This window comes from Osmerus eperlanus, chromosome 9, assembly GCF_963692335.1.
Source record: "Osmerus eperlanus chromosome 9, fOsmEpe2.1, whole genome shotgun sequence".
Classification (NCBI taxonomy): Eukaryota; Metazoa; Chordata; class Actinopteri; order Osmeriformes; family Osmeridae; genus Osmerus; species Osmerus eperlanus.
In genome coordinates this window covers 17,866,360-17,883,422 of record NC_085026.1, presented here as the reverse complement: position 1 = coordinate 17,883,422, position 17,063 = coordinate 17,866,360, and the positions used below count along the sequence as shown (strand labels likewise).

Here is a 17,063-nt window from a genome sequence, read left to right as displayed (position 1 = left end):
GCATATTAACAAGCTTGTGTGCCTTGTTAGTGTTTTGCTACAAAGCCCTGCCCCTGACAGACACATTCATAACCTAGACGAGACTTTCCTGGTGGACATGTAGTTAGTAAAAGGAAAACAACAAGGTTTTTAATACAAAGCTTCATGGAATCTCCAGCTTTCCCCTGTTTAAGTACTCCTGATGAACCTGTCCTACAGCATAGTCCTCGCTCAGCTTTCTAAACGATTAGAAGACTGACACTTTTCTTTTGTACTACACAATGGTTGAGGGGTTAGAGTTGGATAGGAAGGTAGTATAGTTGTACGGTGGACTGATTTGGCTATTCTTAGTTGGGCTAGATTAATTCCCTGAGAGAGGGAGAGAGAGGAGAGAGAGTGCATTTGCAGTTGTGGGGATTAGATAGATATTATAAATAATCCCCAAACAGGAGCTCTTTAGCTCTTCGGGCAAGGGCGTAGCCACGTGGTGGCCAGGGGGGGCCACGGCCACCATTGGTCAGAGAATGGCCACCCTGCCGGCCACCCTGCCGGCCCCCCCAACCTTTTTTTTTTTTAACCCTCCTGAACAGAAACGGTATAAAGCTGAAAAAATGCATTAGTATTTTTTTTATAAAGTCGTCTTATATTGTCATTTGTCACTTACGCTACAAGCCCCATATTCGCAACATGTTGGACCACGCCCCCATCAACAGCGCAAACCAATGTACCTGCATTCTGACAGCGCTTCAATGGAGACTAGCAGCTAACCACTGGATACCGTTAGAAAACTGCTGTTCTGAGTGATGCAGTGTGTGAGTTTTAAAATAGTAGTTTTTGACAATCAAGTGCCACCCCAAATAAAAGAAATAATGTCCTGACTACGCCCCTGTCTTCGGGCCCTACTGTCAGCCGGTCTGAGCACAGAGGTGGGGCTCCCAGGGGCCTCATGGTCAAGACCGCTCAACATAGCAACCGGAATACATCACAGATCACCTTTGACGCTATGCTGACAAACACTCATCCAAATACAAACAAACACAGTCCGGCCCGGCTCGTGACGTCTGTGTTGCATCACGCGTACAATGCTAAAACCACCGGGTATCCATGGCCAATCAGAGCAGGCCAGAGAGGAGAACATAATTGTTGTCATGGCGCACTGCCACTGTGTCTCCCAGCGCTGACGCGGCTCCAGCCTCACTCAGCTCATTGTTATTCGCTTCGCCTCGTCGGCACATTAGCCTGCCAAAGCTGTCTTATCTCACTGTACTATGACAGGTGCCTGCACCTGTGAGAGCAGCAAACATACCCATGAATGTCAGAACGATAAGGCTGAACTCTCCCTCTGAGGGAGACGAACATGTTAGCGTGGGATGCTGTTGGGCCAATATTGACAATATTCCAACTGCCGGGATAAATGAGGGTTTGATGAACGTAGCCTGGTCTGGATGTTGACTCCTCCAACTTCTCTGTGGTGTTTGTGTCCTGCTCAGGTCAGCGTTCATGGCGGAGGGGACCAGAGACCAGGGGAGCATCGGGAACTCAGATCCAGAAGAGGACTCCCCCAACATGACGGTCTACAGGAAGGTAGGCTCGTCTCCAGTAGTCTTCCTACACCTGGGAGGTACACAGGCAGGAAGATAGGAAAAGGGTCTGGGTCTGTTTGAAGAAGGGTTTAGTGATGATGGATCTCTCACTGGGTCCAGTTCAGATCGTTATTCATTTCCAGAGGGCATTTTGGTTGCATGTACCATAAAGCAATCAATCCCATTCAGCCAAAACAAACACATAAAACACATCTAGTAAAGTAAATACATTTAATTATCTTCCAAACTGTGAAAGCTTCACAGGCATCCTGAGGTGCCTCGCTGTGCCTGGTCGGAAGCAGCAGTGTGACAGCCTTAGTGGGGGTTCAGCAGGGGATCGAGGGAACATGTTCAGACCTCCCGTTTCTCTCTGTCCGTCTCCTGACTGATACTGCACTGCCCCACCTCTCTCCTCCTCCTCTCCTCCTTCTCCTCGCCTGCTCCTCTTCAGCCTTCGAAGTTTTAATAAGCTCTCCATCCTTGTGTGGGTTTGGATGAGGAAAGGTCCTTTGCGTGTCAAGGGTAATTACAAAATCTCTATGGCACTTGTCTCAATGCCTGTCCTTTGATTGGAGAGGGTGAGCGGCATTGTGGGTAATTATGTGTTGGGGGCCTCACAGGAAGTATCGGCTCCTCCTGGGGTCGGGCCTCTCAGCCCCTCTCCAGAACTGGAGATGAAGCGCTTTGTGACGGCTGCACACAGGCCCTCTCATAAACCTGCTTTTGATCAACCTTAAAACAAAGACACCCCGAAGCACGCTTGTGTAGCTGAAACTGGAAGAAGAGCTGTGAGTCGTCAAATGGAAACAGGTGGATTCTCATTTCTGCCAATTCACCTCTTTACTAATGAGAGGATAAAACACTCATCTGGGGAATCAATGGGACAGTTTTAGGGAAGAAAAAATGGCTTGGTTGCTGATGACACGATTCCTTCTGTCTTTCCGGAATGCAACTGATATCTTAGAGCCACCTTTACTAATAGAATTGTTTCCAATGCGACTGATAGCTCAAAGACACCCTCACAAACAATTGTTTCCAGTGGCCATTAGCTTCTAGCTGTCCTGAATATACAGCAGCCAAGCTATCCAGGGAGGTGTGTCTCCATAAACCATGAATAACACTGATTATGTTATTCACAGGCAGCTTGCCATTCCATAAGCTGGTGAGTGACCTCCTCTGTCATAAGTATTCAGCTAGCTAGCCTAGCTAGCCTAGCGCCAAGCCCTCTTCTTATTTCTCATGACTGAGAGGGATTTGACAGCTAATCTCAGAATGGCCGGTGCTCTGCCAATGCTTCCCAACGAGGGGGCCGCCAATCACATTAGAAATGTGTTTTCCACTGTCCTCATTCAGCTATGCATGCGTGTCTCACCTCGTAGCGTCGTGCTAACTGCTAAACCGACAGGAGCCACGCGCGGGCTGGAGAGATGTGTTAGCGTCGCATGGAAAACATGTTTTGATGTTTTATTCCACGGTTGCGTACGCTGTGATTTGAGCTACAGATTAGTGTCGGACGGATGAACTGATGGTGTGTAGTACCTACTGGACATATTGTCTGTTTCTTTGTGCACTCTGTGTTTGCCCTGAGGGATCGTGTTTTTAAAAAGTATGCAGTGTCCGACTCCTTTGCTATTCCCTGACAAGATCGTGCCTGGAGGGATGTTCATGTTGTCGTGTTTTAGTCATGAACACAGTCAAACAGACAGATGGATGGATGAACAGGAAGAAGACATATCACACTGACTGACAGTGTGAATGGATCATTTGTAGAGTTCAGACAGGCAGGCAGGCAGAAACTGGGATGGCACTGGGACAATACTGGGAATCCTCCGACAGGCTGTGTCCTGGCGGAAGGAGAACCGAGTTGTGTCTCGTCTCAGACTGTTTATCTGTGTGTTTGTAGTAATAAGTGCAGCTCCACAGAACAGACTGTGATGAATTTTGTCAATTAGAGGCAGGCTGAGAGCAGAGAAGTGAAAGGTGTGAGGTAGGCATCGCTGAGTTCATATCTTGTTTTCTTTTCACCTCAGATGGAGTTATTGAAGCAAACAGTGCAATTACCACCTTTCGCCACAAAACCTCTATGTGAGAGTTTGATATAGGTCATGTGTGTACGCTCTCTCTCTCTCTCTCTCTCTCTCTCTCTCTCTCTCTCTCTCTTTCTCTCTCTCTAACTCACCGACACACACACTGTCACACACACACAGTTTTTTTTTTTACCTGCTCCTGGCACGTTTAAGACAGAGTGGGGTTCAGATGCAGGCACAGCGTGGCGCTGGGTGAGAACCAGCCTTTGACTCCATCGTCGCTGCGCTGGAAAACGCAATTAGGCCAAGAACCGGGACCACAGCGAGGTTGGGAGAGGGGAAAGCTCAGGAACTATTAATAGACGGGTCTGATCTCTGCTCCCCACTGATGTGGGTGTCCCCTCCTTCTCCTGTGTCTCTTGTGACTCCTCTCACAGCCTGGCCTCCCGGCCGGAGAGATGGCTGTGGACATGCAGCTAATTGCTGCCCTGGGTCTCTGCCCTGGAAGGACGGAGGTTTGTTTCTCAAGACCCCTGGTGTGTCTCTCGCTGCATTCAGGTCATTCAATATTTTAATTGGATAATGGCTGGCATCCCGTTCTTGCCTCAAGCAGAACATATTCTACTTAAAGTATAAGAAAAATGCATTAACGCTCTTATTTAAAACACTTAAAATAGATTTAAGTGTACTCTTTTTCTGCTTGGGTTGCAGTGTGGCCGATGGCAACACTCAGGTCCAGATAGCACCAGGATCCATCAGGAAGTAACACTGCTCAGAAGGCCTGAGAGCAGCCTAATGAGGGCTGTTGGCTGGGTCAAAGCCCTCGATGTGTGAAGACTGCTGTCTGATTGCTGAGAAGCTCTCTGGCTGAACAGCACAATACTGCCTTTCACGTGTTGTAACGTCACTGGTGTTCGTCCTCTCGTAGCCCCTTCAGGCTCCAACAGGAGGGCTGCTGTGCTCACAGTTAACAAACCAGACTAGGTTCCTCTTTCCTCACCCTTATTCCTATTCCAGTCTCAACCTTCTTTCATTCCCTCTCTCTCTCTCTCTCTCTCTCTCTCTCTCTCTCTCTCTCTCTCTCTCTCTCTCTCTCTCTCTCTCTCTCTCTCTCTCTCTCTCTCTCTCTCTCTCTCTCTCTCTCTCTCTCTCTCTCTCAATCTCTCTCTCTCTCTCTCTCTCTCTCTCTCTCTCTATCTCTCTCTCTCTCTCTCTCTATCTATCTCTCACTGTCTCCATCTGCTTATTGCTGATAAATAATTGAAGCTAATTTTGAGCATTCCATCTTTAGAGGAATATCTAGTCCACCGGGACATCGTTCCTCCATGCATTCTTTTATTCATGGCCAGCACATTTATTCTCAGTAGATATTTTTATCTCCTCGTTTGGCTATGAATGTGAACTGAGGAACGGCAGAAAGAGGAATGAGAGGAAGGAGGGAAAATAGGTGGGCTCTTAATCCCATCCAGAAAGTTACGATTACCAGTCAGATTGAACCGAGCTTTAATTTAAACATAACCTAATACATCACGACTAGCTGAACAGAATGCTTAAATCTGTCTTCTGACAGCGGCTGTGGCGTGCAGGAAACTGCATCATGGAGTTCTGCAGATCTGCTCTGAATCTGCCATGCTGCAAGAGTAACCCCCAGCCCCCCCCCCCCCTCCCCCCCCCAACCTTCACCACCGTCCATTAGCTAACCTCAGGAAGGACTGCGCTTCGTTTGGAACCAGCTCTTTTCACCTCTGGCTATGAGTCTGAGAGGGCCTGAGAGACAGCGGGCCTGAGAGACAGCGGGCCTGAGAGACAGCGGGCCTGAGAGACAGCGGGCCTGAGAGACAGCTCTCCAGCAGAGCAGGGCTGAGGACACCCGTCCGCCTGTCCCCCCCCCCCCCACACACACACACACACACACACACTCCCCACACACACACACACACACACACACACACACACACACACAAACACACACACTCCCCCACACACACACACACTCCCCCGAGGATGACTCACTCCCCACTCGGCGCCAAGGGCCTCTGGGACAGAGGAGGATATCTGTGTCCTCCAAAAGGATGAGCCATCAGAGGTGTCTGCTGGTCCTCCTCCACTGTTCCCGTGTGCACTTTAGATAACGCAGCTGAGGCACACGGACGCCGCGCTCAGCGCCTCCGCCGCGCTGAGGATGACACACAGACCTTTATCAAGTTTTAATGGGATAACGCTCTTTTTCCTGGAGCCTTGGCCGTCCCGTTGAGCTCGTAAGATGACACTTATCTCAGTTGTACCGTACGGAAGCCAGAAAAGTTCTGTGTTAGGTGGCAATTCTCGGTAGACAGCTCCATCTGTTACCCAACAGTCCTTGACGTGTTATTTACCAGAATTAAAATGGGGTTACTTTCAGTTGATGCATAAACAAGTGGAAATCCACGAAGTTCACTGAAAACTGAAAACATAATTGGATGATTCAGTGTGTGCTGGTCTCTGCTCTCTCAGAGGGATTATTTATCTGTGGATGTTGAGGAACCATGACGGTCAATAAAGGGTTTTTCTCTATAATACATGTAGCTTTTCTCCAGCAGAGAAGGGACGTCTTCTCTCTGGATGCTTCCTTGTCAACTGGGTCCTCACAGGAGAACATTAAATAATGCAGTGTTTGTACCACCCACCATCACAACTTACTATAGATGGAACCGACATGAATTACCCACTGTGCTGCTCCTCTGTGTGCGGACAGAGATATTCTTTAAGATAAGTTTGCCTTCCTCACACTTATTACCATGGCTTGTCTTAAAGTTCTAGAAGAATAACTCTTGTTGTTGTTTTGTGGATATTGATATCATGACGATAGAGTATGTAATAGAACTACACCTTTGCTAATGCGTGCTGGCAATGATCCCTGTGTCCTCCAGAAACTGATGTGTGATGCTTGAATAGCTAGCCTGCAACATATTTCTGTCCTTCTCTCTGTCTGTCTGTCTGCCTCTGGACACAATGTATGAGTCATCCGTGGCACAGAGGCAGTGTTACCGTACCTGCAGTGTTACCGTACCTGCAGTGTTACCGTACCTGCAGTGTTACCATACCTGCAGTGTTACCATGCCTACAGTGTTACCGTGTTACTATACCTACAGTGTTACCATACCTACAGTGTTACCATACCTACAGTGTTACCGTGTTACCATACCTACAGTGTTACCGTACCTGCAGTGTTACCGTACCTGCAGTGTTACCATACCTACAGTGTTACCGTACCTACAGTGTTACCGTGTTACCATACCTACAGTGTTACCGTACCTGCAGTGTTACCGTGTTACCATACCTACAGTGTTACCGTACCTGCAGTGTTACCGTATCTACAGTGTTACCATACCTACAGTGTTACCGTGTTACCATACCTACAGTGTTACCGTACCTACAGTGTTACGGTACCTGCAGTGTTACCATACATGCAGTGTTACCATACCTACAGTGTTACCGTACCTGCAGTGTTACCATACCTACAGTGTTACCGTACCTACAGTGTTACCGTACCTACAGTGTTACCATACCTACAGTGTTACGGTACTTGCAGTGTTACCATACCTACAGTGTTACCGTACCTACAGTGTTACCATACCTACAGTGTTACCGTACAGAGGCAGCATCTCATAACGTCCTCAGCGACCAAAGCAACATATTAATTTCTTCTCCTGATGTTGGAAAAATGCATACATTTGTTATCCTAAAAATATAGAGCTTGATTAAAATGATCTCCGTGTCATGGGAGAGCGAGTCATCGGCACAGCGCTCGACAGTCAGGTGACAACAGATAGCCTGCCTGATGATTGTCTCTGGGACAACGACAAAGCAGGGATGAGTCACGAGGTCGAACGTGAGTCACCACGGTCAGCTCATCCTGCTGAAAAGCCCAGAGAGCCCAGATGATCCGGCTCATGCTCGTCACACGAACCTGCGTGAGAAAGAAAGAACTCAGGGCTGCGCTCACCCTCTCACTCCCAGGAACCAGGGCTGCGCTCACCCTCTCACCCCCAGGAACCAGGGCTGCGCTCACCCTCTCACCCCCAGGAACCAGGGCTGCGCTCACCCTCTCACCCCCAGGAACCATGGCTGCGCTCACCCTCTCACCCCCAGGAACCAGGGCTGCGCTCACCCTCTCACTCCCAGGAACCAGGGCTGGCCTCACCCTCTCACTCCGAGGAACTAGGGCATGGCTTACCCCACCCCAGGGCTCACAGCTCAGACTGTTCTCTGGGCTGGCTCTGTCTGAGGGTGCTAAGGCTGTCAGACAGAGACTTGCAGCTCCCCAGAGTTGAGCAGAGTTGACATGTGAAGAGCAGGAGGCAAGCTACATGATGTCTTTCATTTGTCTGATGACAACACCACTCCCTAAAGGAGACTCAAACCTGGATGTCTCTGAATAAGACTAAATGGAAGTCATTTCAGATTAGCTTCCATGTTCCATCACGGAACACAATAAGCTAAAGTCATTTTGAGCAACGCACTCCGAATACAGGTCCTCGTCTGTGAGGACAGACAGAATCCCTGGACCCCACACCTGCAGAATACATGTGTAATGAACTGTGAAATAAAGGCTGTTTTACAGTGGGCTTGCGGTACATCTACTCAACATGGGACTAAAGTGCACAGGGCCTTGAATTTGAAACGGTATTCACTGAAAGTGAAGATTAGTCTTCATAACTGGGGAAGGCATGGCGGAAGAAGGCGCTGAAGCTTTTAAGCACACAATATTTCTCTGAATCGATAGCGGAGCGGAGCAGAGTCTTGTGCCAGGCAGTAACATGAGAGGACGTTAATAGGGTTATTCCCACGCTATGATGGACTGCCAAAAGAAAGGGAGAATGAACATTGACAATAATATATTATACCATACCTATCACATTGAAGAGCATTGCTTTCGTCGTTAAAAACGACTACATACAACCCACTGTTGTCAACAACAATGGCAACCTCATATCATATCGACTGCAAATGTGGATTGTTTACATTTGTACTGGTGTGAGTATTGCATCATGTCCAAATGAATGAACTGTTCCAGTGCAGCTATTTGGGTTTGACATTGTGTTCCTTTGTAATGCCCAAGAGGCCTAATTGTCTGTGTGAGAATGGCTGTCACGTGCATGATCACTCTGGGAGACTCCAGAAGACCATCTCTTTCTCCTAACAACCTCGCAGGCTGCACTTGAAAGCTTAGCTGTTGCTTGCTGCACAACCCAACCAAACTAATGTTCTATGTATTTGTGTGTGGGTGTGGGTGTGGGTGTGTGTGTTTGCAAATAAAGTGTGCAAAGAAATGCTGCCTAAACTAGGCCATCGAATTCTATCAAAGTCACCCAATTCAACGACTGTAAAATAGTTATGTTTGTACATAGATAACATTTAGATTCAAACGGTTCTGTTTCCTTGGCAGTAAAGTGCCAAATCTGTTCTGGGTCATATCAATATAAGCTAAATCCTTTCTCCAAATACCACTATCTTAACCATAATCTTGAGCTAAACCATTACTTCCGTGTAGCTTAAAAAAAAAGAAAATCTAACAGAAGTCATTAGGTTATCAAATCTAGACAACATTGGATATGGGGCTTTTTCTCCCTAAAACTTTGAGGACATTGGCAGGCATCAACATTACATAATCATTATAAGTAGAAGCAGGCCTATTCGGAAATATTGAATTTTCTGAAAGAATTAAGACTTCACTCTTGCCAAAAGCTGACTGACTTTTACAAAGGCGTCCTGTAAGTACGGCGCTATGGGCTTTTTCTACCATGAAAATTGGCCTCTGAAATACGAACCTTTATGTAGCCTGCAGTTTGAATGGGGCATCAGCCAAACTTTGTTCAGCTAGGGGTAGACTATGACCTTTGAAAATGTTTAACGTCCATACTTGCTTTTCCTTCTTTCATGCCTGCAAATCCTGGAGCATTCAAATCTGGACCCATGTATTGTGGAGGGAAATATTAAAATTCCTTGCCTGACACGGCTCCTCAAGCAAACGCCTTTGTAAGGCGAATTACAAGATAATTGGGATGTTCAAAGTCCTGAGGCAGGTATGGTCGAGCCATGCACCATCCCTCACGCTCACTGAATAACAACCAGCTGTCACACACAGATAGGACCCGACCAACAAGAAACACAGAAAATGACATTTCACTTCACTTAAAATATTGTCGAAGTAGGCTATAGGCCATTCAAGTAAGGGCGGGTGAATTGAGTTGAATTGCGGATCTCACTTCCTCTGAAATGAGAACATATTTACTTTACCACAGGATAATAAACTATTCACAAACAGTTATACATTGTGGGGTCTGATTGAGGTTCATCCTGGTCTTAACCTAGGCTGATGCTATCCATCAGTGATGAGACTGTGTTTAACGCCTACGATATCTGCTCATTTTAGCGTCAACGGTAGGCTACCACAGTATAGGCTAACATCCACTCGCTCGTTCATTTCATCATAGATCTTCCATGTGTTCAGAAAACGCTTCGGGGCAGTGCGTGAAAGCTGGTGTGTCTGGCGAACCTAACAGATCCCATTATAAAACACTTGTTTTCACTCAAGGATTCAATCAAGGGGGCCAACCATCCAACATCCTTGCTGTAATTTAATGTTATTAAAAGGCCATTAGTAGGTAATAATAGGATTATGACGGAATGTAAGGCCAGCGAGCTCACACTTCCTGCCGCCTTCTATCAGTTACAGAGACACAGAGAATCACATGAGCTGTGAGTGTCTGGCTAGTAGGGGTGGGAATCTTTTGGTACCTCACGATTCGATTCTAATCGATTCTTGGGGTCACGAATCGATTAAAAAAACGATTTTTTGCGATTTTGTGAATTGATGTGAATCGCTAGATGACTGATTTGCGATTCAAATGTGAATCGATTTTTCCCCCCATCCCTACTGGCTAGTTGATCTGTGGCACACATGGAGATGAAATCTCCATCTCTTGTCAGTTAAGCTGCCGTTGTGGCTGCTGAATCTAATTTCCTCTCTATGCAATAGTAGAGAGCGATACTTTTTAGACCAGGTGGTTTACATTTGTCACACTGGCTGGCAGTAATAGGCTTTTGAAATATTTGTATAATACACTTGTTATATCTATATTTACATAGATCCCAGTGTGTGTTGATTTGAGCTTTCTGAAAGCTGTGTGCACGATACACAGTGTTTGTGATTGTGATGCTGGAGGTTGACCAACAGACTACCTACTGGCGTGTCTGACTCAGACAGGAAGCGTGTCTGACTCAGACAGGAAGCGTGTCTGACTCAGACAGGAAGCGTGTCTGGCTCAGACAGGAAGCGTGTCTGGCTCAGACAGGAAGCGTGTCTGACTCAGACAGGAAGCGTGTCTGACTCAGACAGGAAGCGTGTCTGGCTCAGACAGGAAGCGTGTCTGACTCAGACAGGAAGCGTGTCTGACTCAGACAGGAAGCATTCCCCTGCAGCTGCCGTAGCTTCCTACATTCTCTCACAACATACCTTTTCAATTTGCCCTACTGCTGCACAGGTGGAGTAAGGTGATGGTACCGGTGGAGTAAGGTGATGGTACCGGTGGAGTAAGGTGATGGTACAGGTGGAGTAAGGTGATAGTACAGGTGGAGTAAGGTGATAGTACAGGTGGAGTAAGGTGATGGTACCGGTGGAGTAAGGTGATGGTACAGGTGTAGTAAGGTGATGGTACAGGTGGAGTAAGGTGATGGTACAGGTGTAGTAAGGTGATGGTACAGGTGTAGTTAGGTGATGGTACAGGTGGAGTAAGGTGATGGTACAGGTTGACTAAGGTGATGGTACAGGTGTAGTAAGGTGATGGTACAGGTGTAGTAAGGTGATGGTACAGGTGTAGTAAGGTGATGGTACAGGTGGAGTAAGGTGATGGTACAGGTTGACTAAGGTGATGGTACAGGTGTAGTAAGGTGATGGTACAGGTGTAGTAAGGTGATGGTACAGGTGGAGTAAGGTCATGGTACAGGTGTAGTAAGGTGATGGTACAGGTGTAGTAAGGTGATGGTACAGGTGGAGTAAGGTCATGGTACAGGTGTAGTAAGGTGATGGTATAGGTGGAGTAAGGTGATGGTACAGGTGTAGTAAGGTGATGGTACAGAGTATTTTGACAGTCAGCCCTAGAGAGAAGATAAAGAGATGCCACTGAGGAATCCGAAACGTTTCACAACAACATGACTAGCAACCAAGACTCATCCAAGACTTACAAGGCGATGTCCCTTCCCTGTTCCTTCATCACGCGTGTGACCGCTGCCTGCCACCAACCGGGATGCATTCATGAGTAGGAATCATTTCAATCTGTGTGGAGTTTATAAAATATGTATTTCTTGGAGAACACTTGGTCTAGCTGCTGTGTGTGTGAGGCTGTGTGTGTGAGGCTGTGTGTGTGAGGCTGTGTGTGTGAGGCTGTGTGTGTGAGGCTGTGTGTGTGAGGTTGCCTCTCGTGGCAGACGTGTAGAACAGATAACCGGACATTGCAAAAACATTAGCATTAAAATGCAAACATTCATTGAAATCAAGACTTGTTAAAGCTGATGAAGCTGAGGCGTGCCGTTATATCTGAGCCAGGGTCCTCTGCCCCCCACTAACCCAGTTAGCACAGCTGCCCAGAGCCGCTAGGGGCGTCCATACTCACTGCTGGTCAGACTGACAGCATCAAACATGGATATGGTGGAGAGGAGTAGACTGGTGGATTAATGCTTCTGGACATACTGTGCTTGACTCCTGTTGGATTCATAATGTGCTGAAGGGTCGTTCATAGAGAACCTGAAATCTGACAAAAGAGATGCACTCTCACTTTTGGCATCACGGTTACAAGTGTGCAGTCTCCAGTGCTGGAGTGTGTGAGTGCTGTCTCTTCACTCTGACCAGCTTCAGCAGCTCTCCAGACAGTCTCTCCAGCAGGGACCAACACCACCGCTGCTATTTTAGGAGAGAGCACAGCAGCACAGGCACCAGGCAGGGTAGTATCCATCGCCTCTTTCAGAAGACAGTGATAATGATGAGTGAGATATGTGTCAACAACCACAGCAGCTAAAACTGTGGCAGTCTGGTCGTCCCATCAGATGCCCACATAGGGAGCCCGCGTTTAATCACTTAAGTCTTGGAATAGAACAGTACAATCTACCATCCTCCTCCTCCCACCCCTCATCCCACCCCTCCTCCCTTCTCTCTACTGTCAAATACTACTCACCCCTTCTCTGCCTCGCCTCGCTTCACAGTGAGGAGTGAGACTTCTGACACTTCGAAGTGAGACTTGACTGAAGGACTCGTCTGAACTCAAACACTCAAACAGTAAAACAAAATATAAATATAATAGACGCAGAATGCCCTCCTAAAAGTGTAATTTTGAAAATGTCTCCCTGTTGAAACTAGACAGAGCGTCTGAAGAGCCTCCAGATCTCTCCTCAAGTCTCCCGCCTTCCACAGTGCATCTCTCTTCTTGAGGTCTCATCCTTCTCTCCTTGTCTCTCTTCCTCTAATCGAATGTTGTTGTTTTTCTCACTCCGGATGTAAATGGGCTTCTTTGGCTTTTCTTCCTTAGTTGCAGAGCGAGCCTGAAGGCTGGGGACCTGATTAGAGAGCAGAAACAGACCCAGAGCTGATCAGAATGCAGGTGATGTTAGCTCCAAACACGGCTTTTGGGGAATAAGAACTTCTGGGGGTGTGTGACATGTTGGATAGTTTTTTTCCCGAGAATAAGCTGCACTCCTGCCACACACACGTTGATAAAGACGAGGGTGACTCATCTCAGAGCCCTACAGCAGAGAGGGAGTAGTGTGGGATGGTGGAAATATCTGAGGCAGATCTATCAGCCTTGTCAGAGACGGACTGTTACAGGGTCACGTCTAAAAGCGCTCTCTCAGATTTGACACCGCTAATGTACTTCTTTTTTTCCGAACGGCTGTGCGTTTCTATCTCAAGACCCCCTGAAGTGGCCTGAGGTTTCTGAGGGACACTAGATTGTTAGTCTGTTTTCTCTGCTGTCCTTAGCAACCGATGGAGGGTCTCACTTCAGACAGCTGGAGGTGGGGGTATGGCTTTTATATCATCCTCTTCTCTCGCTACCGGAGAGACAACCTGATGAGTCACGATGGGTTCGTCAAGTGTCTCTTCTGGTCAGCTCTGTTCTATTGGCTCAAGTCTTACAGCTTTTCTCAGCTGACAACCCTGAGGCAAAACACAGTATCAAAGCACCTTCTTTGATTTCTTTGTGTATTTCTGAAGTGTTTTGTATTTCATCTTGTTTGAAACAGGGAAAACATCCGTGTCTACAGTATCTTTTGCCTCCTGGTCTAATGGGTGTTTGTCAGTGTAGTCCGACTGGCTTCCTTCCCGGCTCTGGAAGAATTCCACAAACTTTTAATTGCTCCGTTCCTCACTCCCCCTCTCTCTCGCCGAGTTGCCATGGAAACTCCAGCCGGTGTGGACCCTCCCTCTCCCATCAGGTCCCACTTTGTTCAGCTGGAGCGTCAGGGAAGCTCGTCTCCCGCTGGAGGCCCAGACAGGAAGCCAGCTCCCTTCATCAACAGCTCAGCCGTGTGGGGCTCGGTTCTGAATCACAATGGGACGCTTTCCCCCTGGATCTCAGGAACACTGGCCTGTCGACCCTCCCAGTCACACCAGGCTCTGATTGGGTGTTTTTTTCGGATGCTCTGGCTCGGAGCCTTTCTGTCGGGACACATTTGGGTATCTTCCAACGTCCGCGGAAGGTACTCAAGCGGATGGAAAGTGTTGAGGTCTGGTCTCTGGGCAGACAAGCTGACACCTAATCAGCGCAGAGGGCCAGAGGGCCCTGTGTTACTAAATCCACTTGTGTCTCGTCTCCATCCAGCAATGGCTTGTGGACATAAGAGAAACACAGATTAGATGTGTACATTTGAGTGAAAGGGCCTTTTTCTACCTCACAGAAACAACTTTTCCTCAAAGGAAAGCCCCTCCGTGTTACAAACACACTGCTTCAGTTGCTGCTCTGTGCCAGAACAACAACAACATCCAGCAGAAGCTAGCACCTCAAAGCCATTTGCAGAGGCGCGTTAATAAATTGTTTATAACCTTCTGAAGCTTAAATTCCTAGCAGAATCTGAGTGATTATGCTGTTTTCTCCAAGGTAAACAATTAACTTTAGTGCATTTGCAATCCAGGCCCTCCAATGATCAAAGGGTATTAAAGGAGCTGTATTGGTAAAGTTAAAAGCTTCAGTGAGTGTAACAACGTCTGTCAAGGGGAAGATGGGGAAACGCTCTTGAAAAACACAAGCTGGATTCAAGCTTTCCTCTGGCTCACAATAGAACATTCCACTGAATACACGTCTTGGCATTTATAGAGAAGAATGGTATTCTTTCTAATAACAAATATTGGATGCAGTAATGAGAAATGATAGCTGTACTGGATGCTAGTGTGTGTTTGTGTGTGTTCACATGTGTGTGCATATGAAAGTGTGTGCCTGGCAACTTGCATGGCTGCTTGTGTGTACACGGGCAACTCGTGTGAGCATACAGTAAACAACATAGGGTGAATTCGGGTCATCTGGAAAATAAAGATATTATTAGCAACGTCGACTCCTGCATGTGCGTTGGAGAACAGCAGGGCTGTCCTGTCTCTGCTTGCAGGGCTGGTGTGTCCCAGGGCCTGCCACAGTGTCTCTCCCTGGTGCCACACCTCCAGGGCCTGCCACAGTGTCTCTCCCTGGTGCCACACCTCCAGAGGGCGGGCTGTTAGCGCGTGGCCCAGACCAGGCATGCAGCCGTCCTGCCAGGAGGCCGGGGGGAGTCTCCTCCAGCAGGCCTCATTCACACCTCCTCCCCCAGGCCTGCTACTGCAGCTGGGGGCTGGCTGGCCGGCCGTGCTGTGGGGGGCAGGGCCAGGTCCTAGGGGGGCAGGGCCAGGTCCTAGGGGGGCAGGGCCAGGTCCTAGGGGGGCAGGGCCAGGTCCTAGGGGGGCAGGGCCAGGTCCTAGGGGGGCAGGGCCAGGTCCTAGGGGGGCAGGGCCAGTATCACACCGGCGAGGGGGAGAAGTTCGCTCAGAACTTTAGAAATCTGAAAGTTAGAAATATTTGTTTCTGTTTGTTAGAAGCCATGGAAACTGGTTTCTGTTTAATTGATTGCTGTTAGTATGCTGGACAGTTAACCATGCAGCTGTGTTCTACACTGTCTGACCATGCAGCTGTGTTCTACACTGTCTGACCATGCAGCTGTGTTCTACACTGTCTGACCATGCAGCTGTGTTCTACACTGTCTGACCATGCAGCTGTGTTCTACACTGTCTGACCATGCAGCTGTGTTCCACACTGTGTGTCCAACACTGTCACTTGCTGGAGAGAGGGAACTTGATTCTGAAGAACTTCACTCGATAAAAACTGGGGCAGGCATCCATCCTAAACATCTGGAGATTCGTCCATCGATGTTCTTCACAGACTTAACATTTCTCAGTTTGTCTGTCTGCCGGCTGTTGAATCATTGATGGGTCTATTACGGACTGATCCATTTTTTATGAGGGACTAATTTTGGGCACTTTTTAGGTTTTCATATTAGCTTGTCCGAGACCATTTATGGATCAGATAAATGACTTCACTTCCCAAAATGAAGATTGTGTTGTTAAATGAAGTGTTTTCTCAAAACCTAAAGCCTTGGACGAACACACATGCAAACATCGGGACCCCCGACCACACACTCCTCTCCTCTGATGCTGTTAGTGCAGCTCAGAACAGAGAGCCAGAGTGCCGTTATCACGGCCTGGCAGGACTGTCTCGCTCCCAGAAGCCCCCACCATGTCGGACAGTAAGCAGCTAACACCAGCAGCCTTCCATCCTAAGAGATACGCACAGCTTTTCTGTACCCCAGCCCAAAGCACCTCTGGTCCACTGTCATTCCATAGGGAGATAATAAGTCATTTTCTATGCTGTCCAAGCTCCATGATTACATAAGAACCAAAATAATGAAATCTTCTTCCTCCAGGGTCTCGTGGGCTGTGTAGAGGGGAGGTATGTTGGATCACTGGAGAAGATTTCAGAGCTGTTTGTTTTTCCTCGGAAGGTTGTCCTCAAAATAAGAAGAGCTTTAAATCCATTTGGACAGGTTGTGTATTTCTGAAATACTCCAGTCATATCCTGTCTTTTTCTCCACAGAGCATATACAGGCCTTTCTTCTCTCGTTCAAACTCCCCATCTTTTACACACACGCTCACTGATTTATCAACAACCCTGACTGAGTGCCAAAGCTGTAATTCTTTTCAGTGGATGTTCAATAATTCATACTAAGACACTCTGATGGTGAGAGAATGGTTATTGTCTTCACTCACCATCATTCTCCAGGCTTAATAGCTGTTATCAAACCCCTACATGTCTAAACTAGGTTGCTCAGGTGTTCCACAGCGGATTTACGACCGCGGTCTGTGACTCATCCATTAAACACTTAGTCAGTGGGATAATTGCCTCTTGATTGTTAGTAGCAAGCT

The 17,063-nt window shown here is 47.6% G+C and overlaps 1 protein-coding gene across 1 annotated transcript in view; it reads left to right on the top strand.

The window, feature by feature from the left end:
- Nucleotides 1-17,063, top strand: part of LOC134026932 (regulator of G-protein signaling 6-like) — a 29,381-nt gene that overhangs the window by 1,263 nt on the left and 11,055 nt on the right. The window contains exon 2 of the mRNA XM_062469996.1: nucleotides 1,470-1,563. Within this exon, the coding sequence (XP_062325980.1) occupies nucleotides 1,480-1,563 (84 nt within the window). The 5' untranslated portion in view covers nucleotides 1,470-1,479. The remainder of the gene's footprint in view (nucleotides 1-1,469; nucleotides 1,564-17,063) is intronic.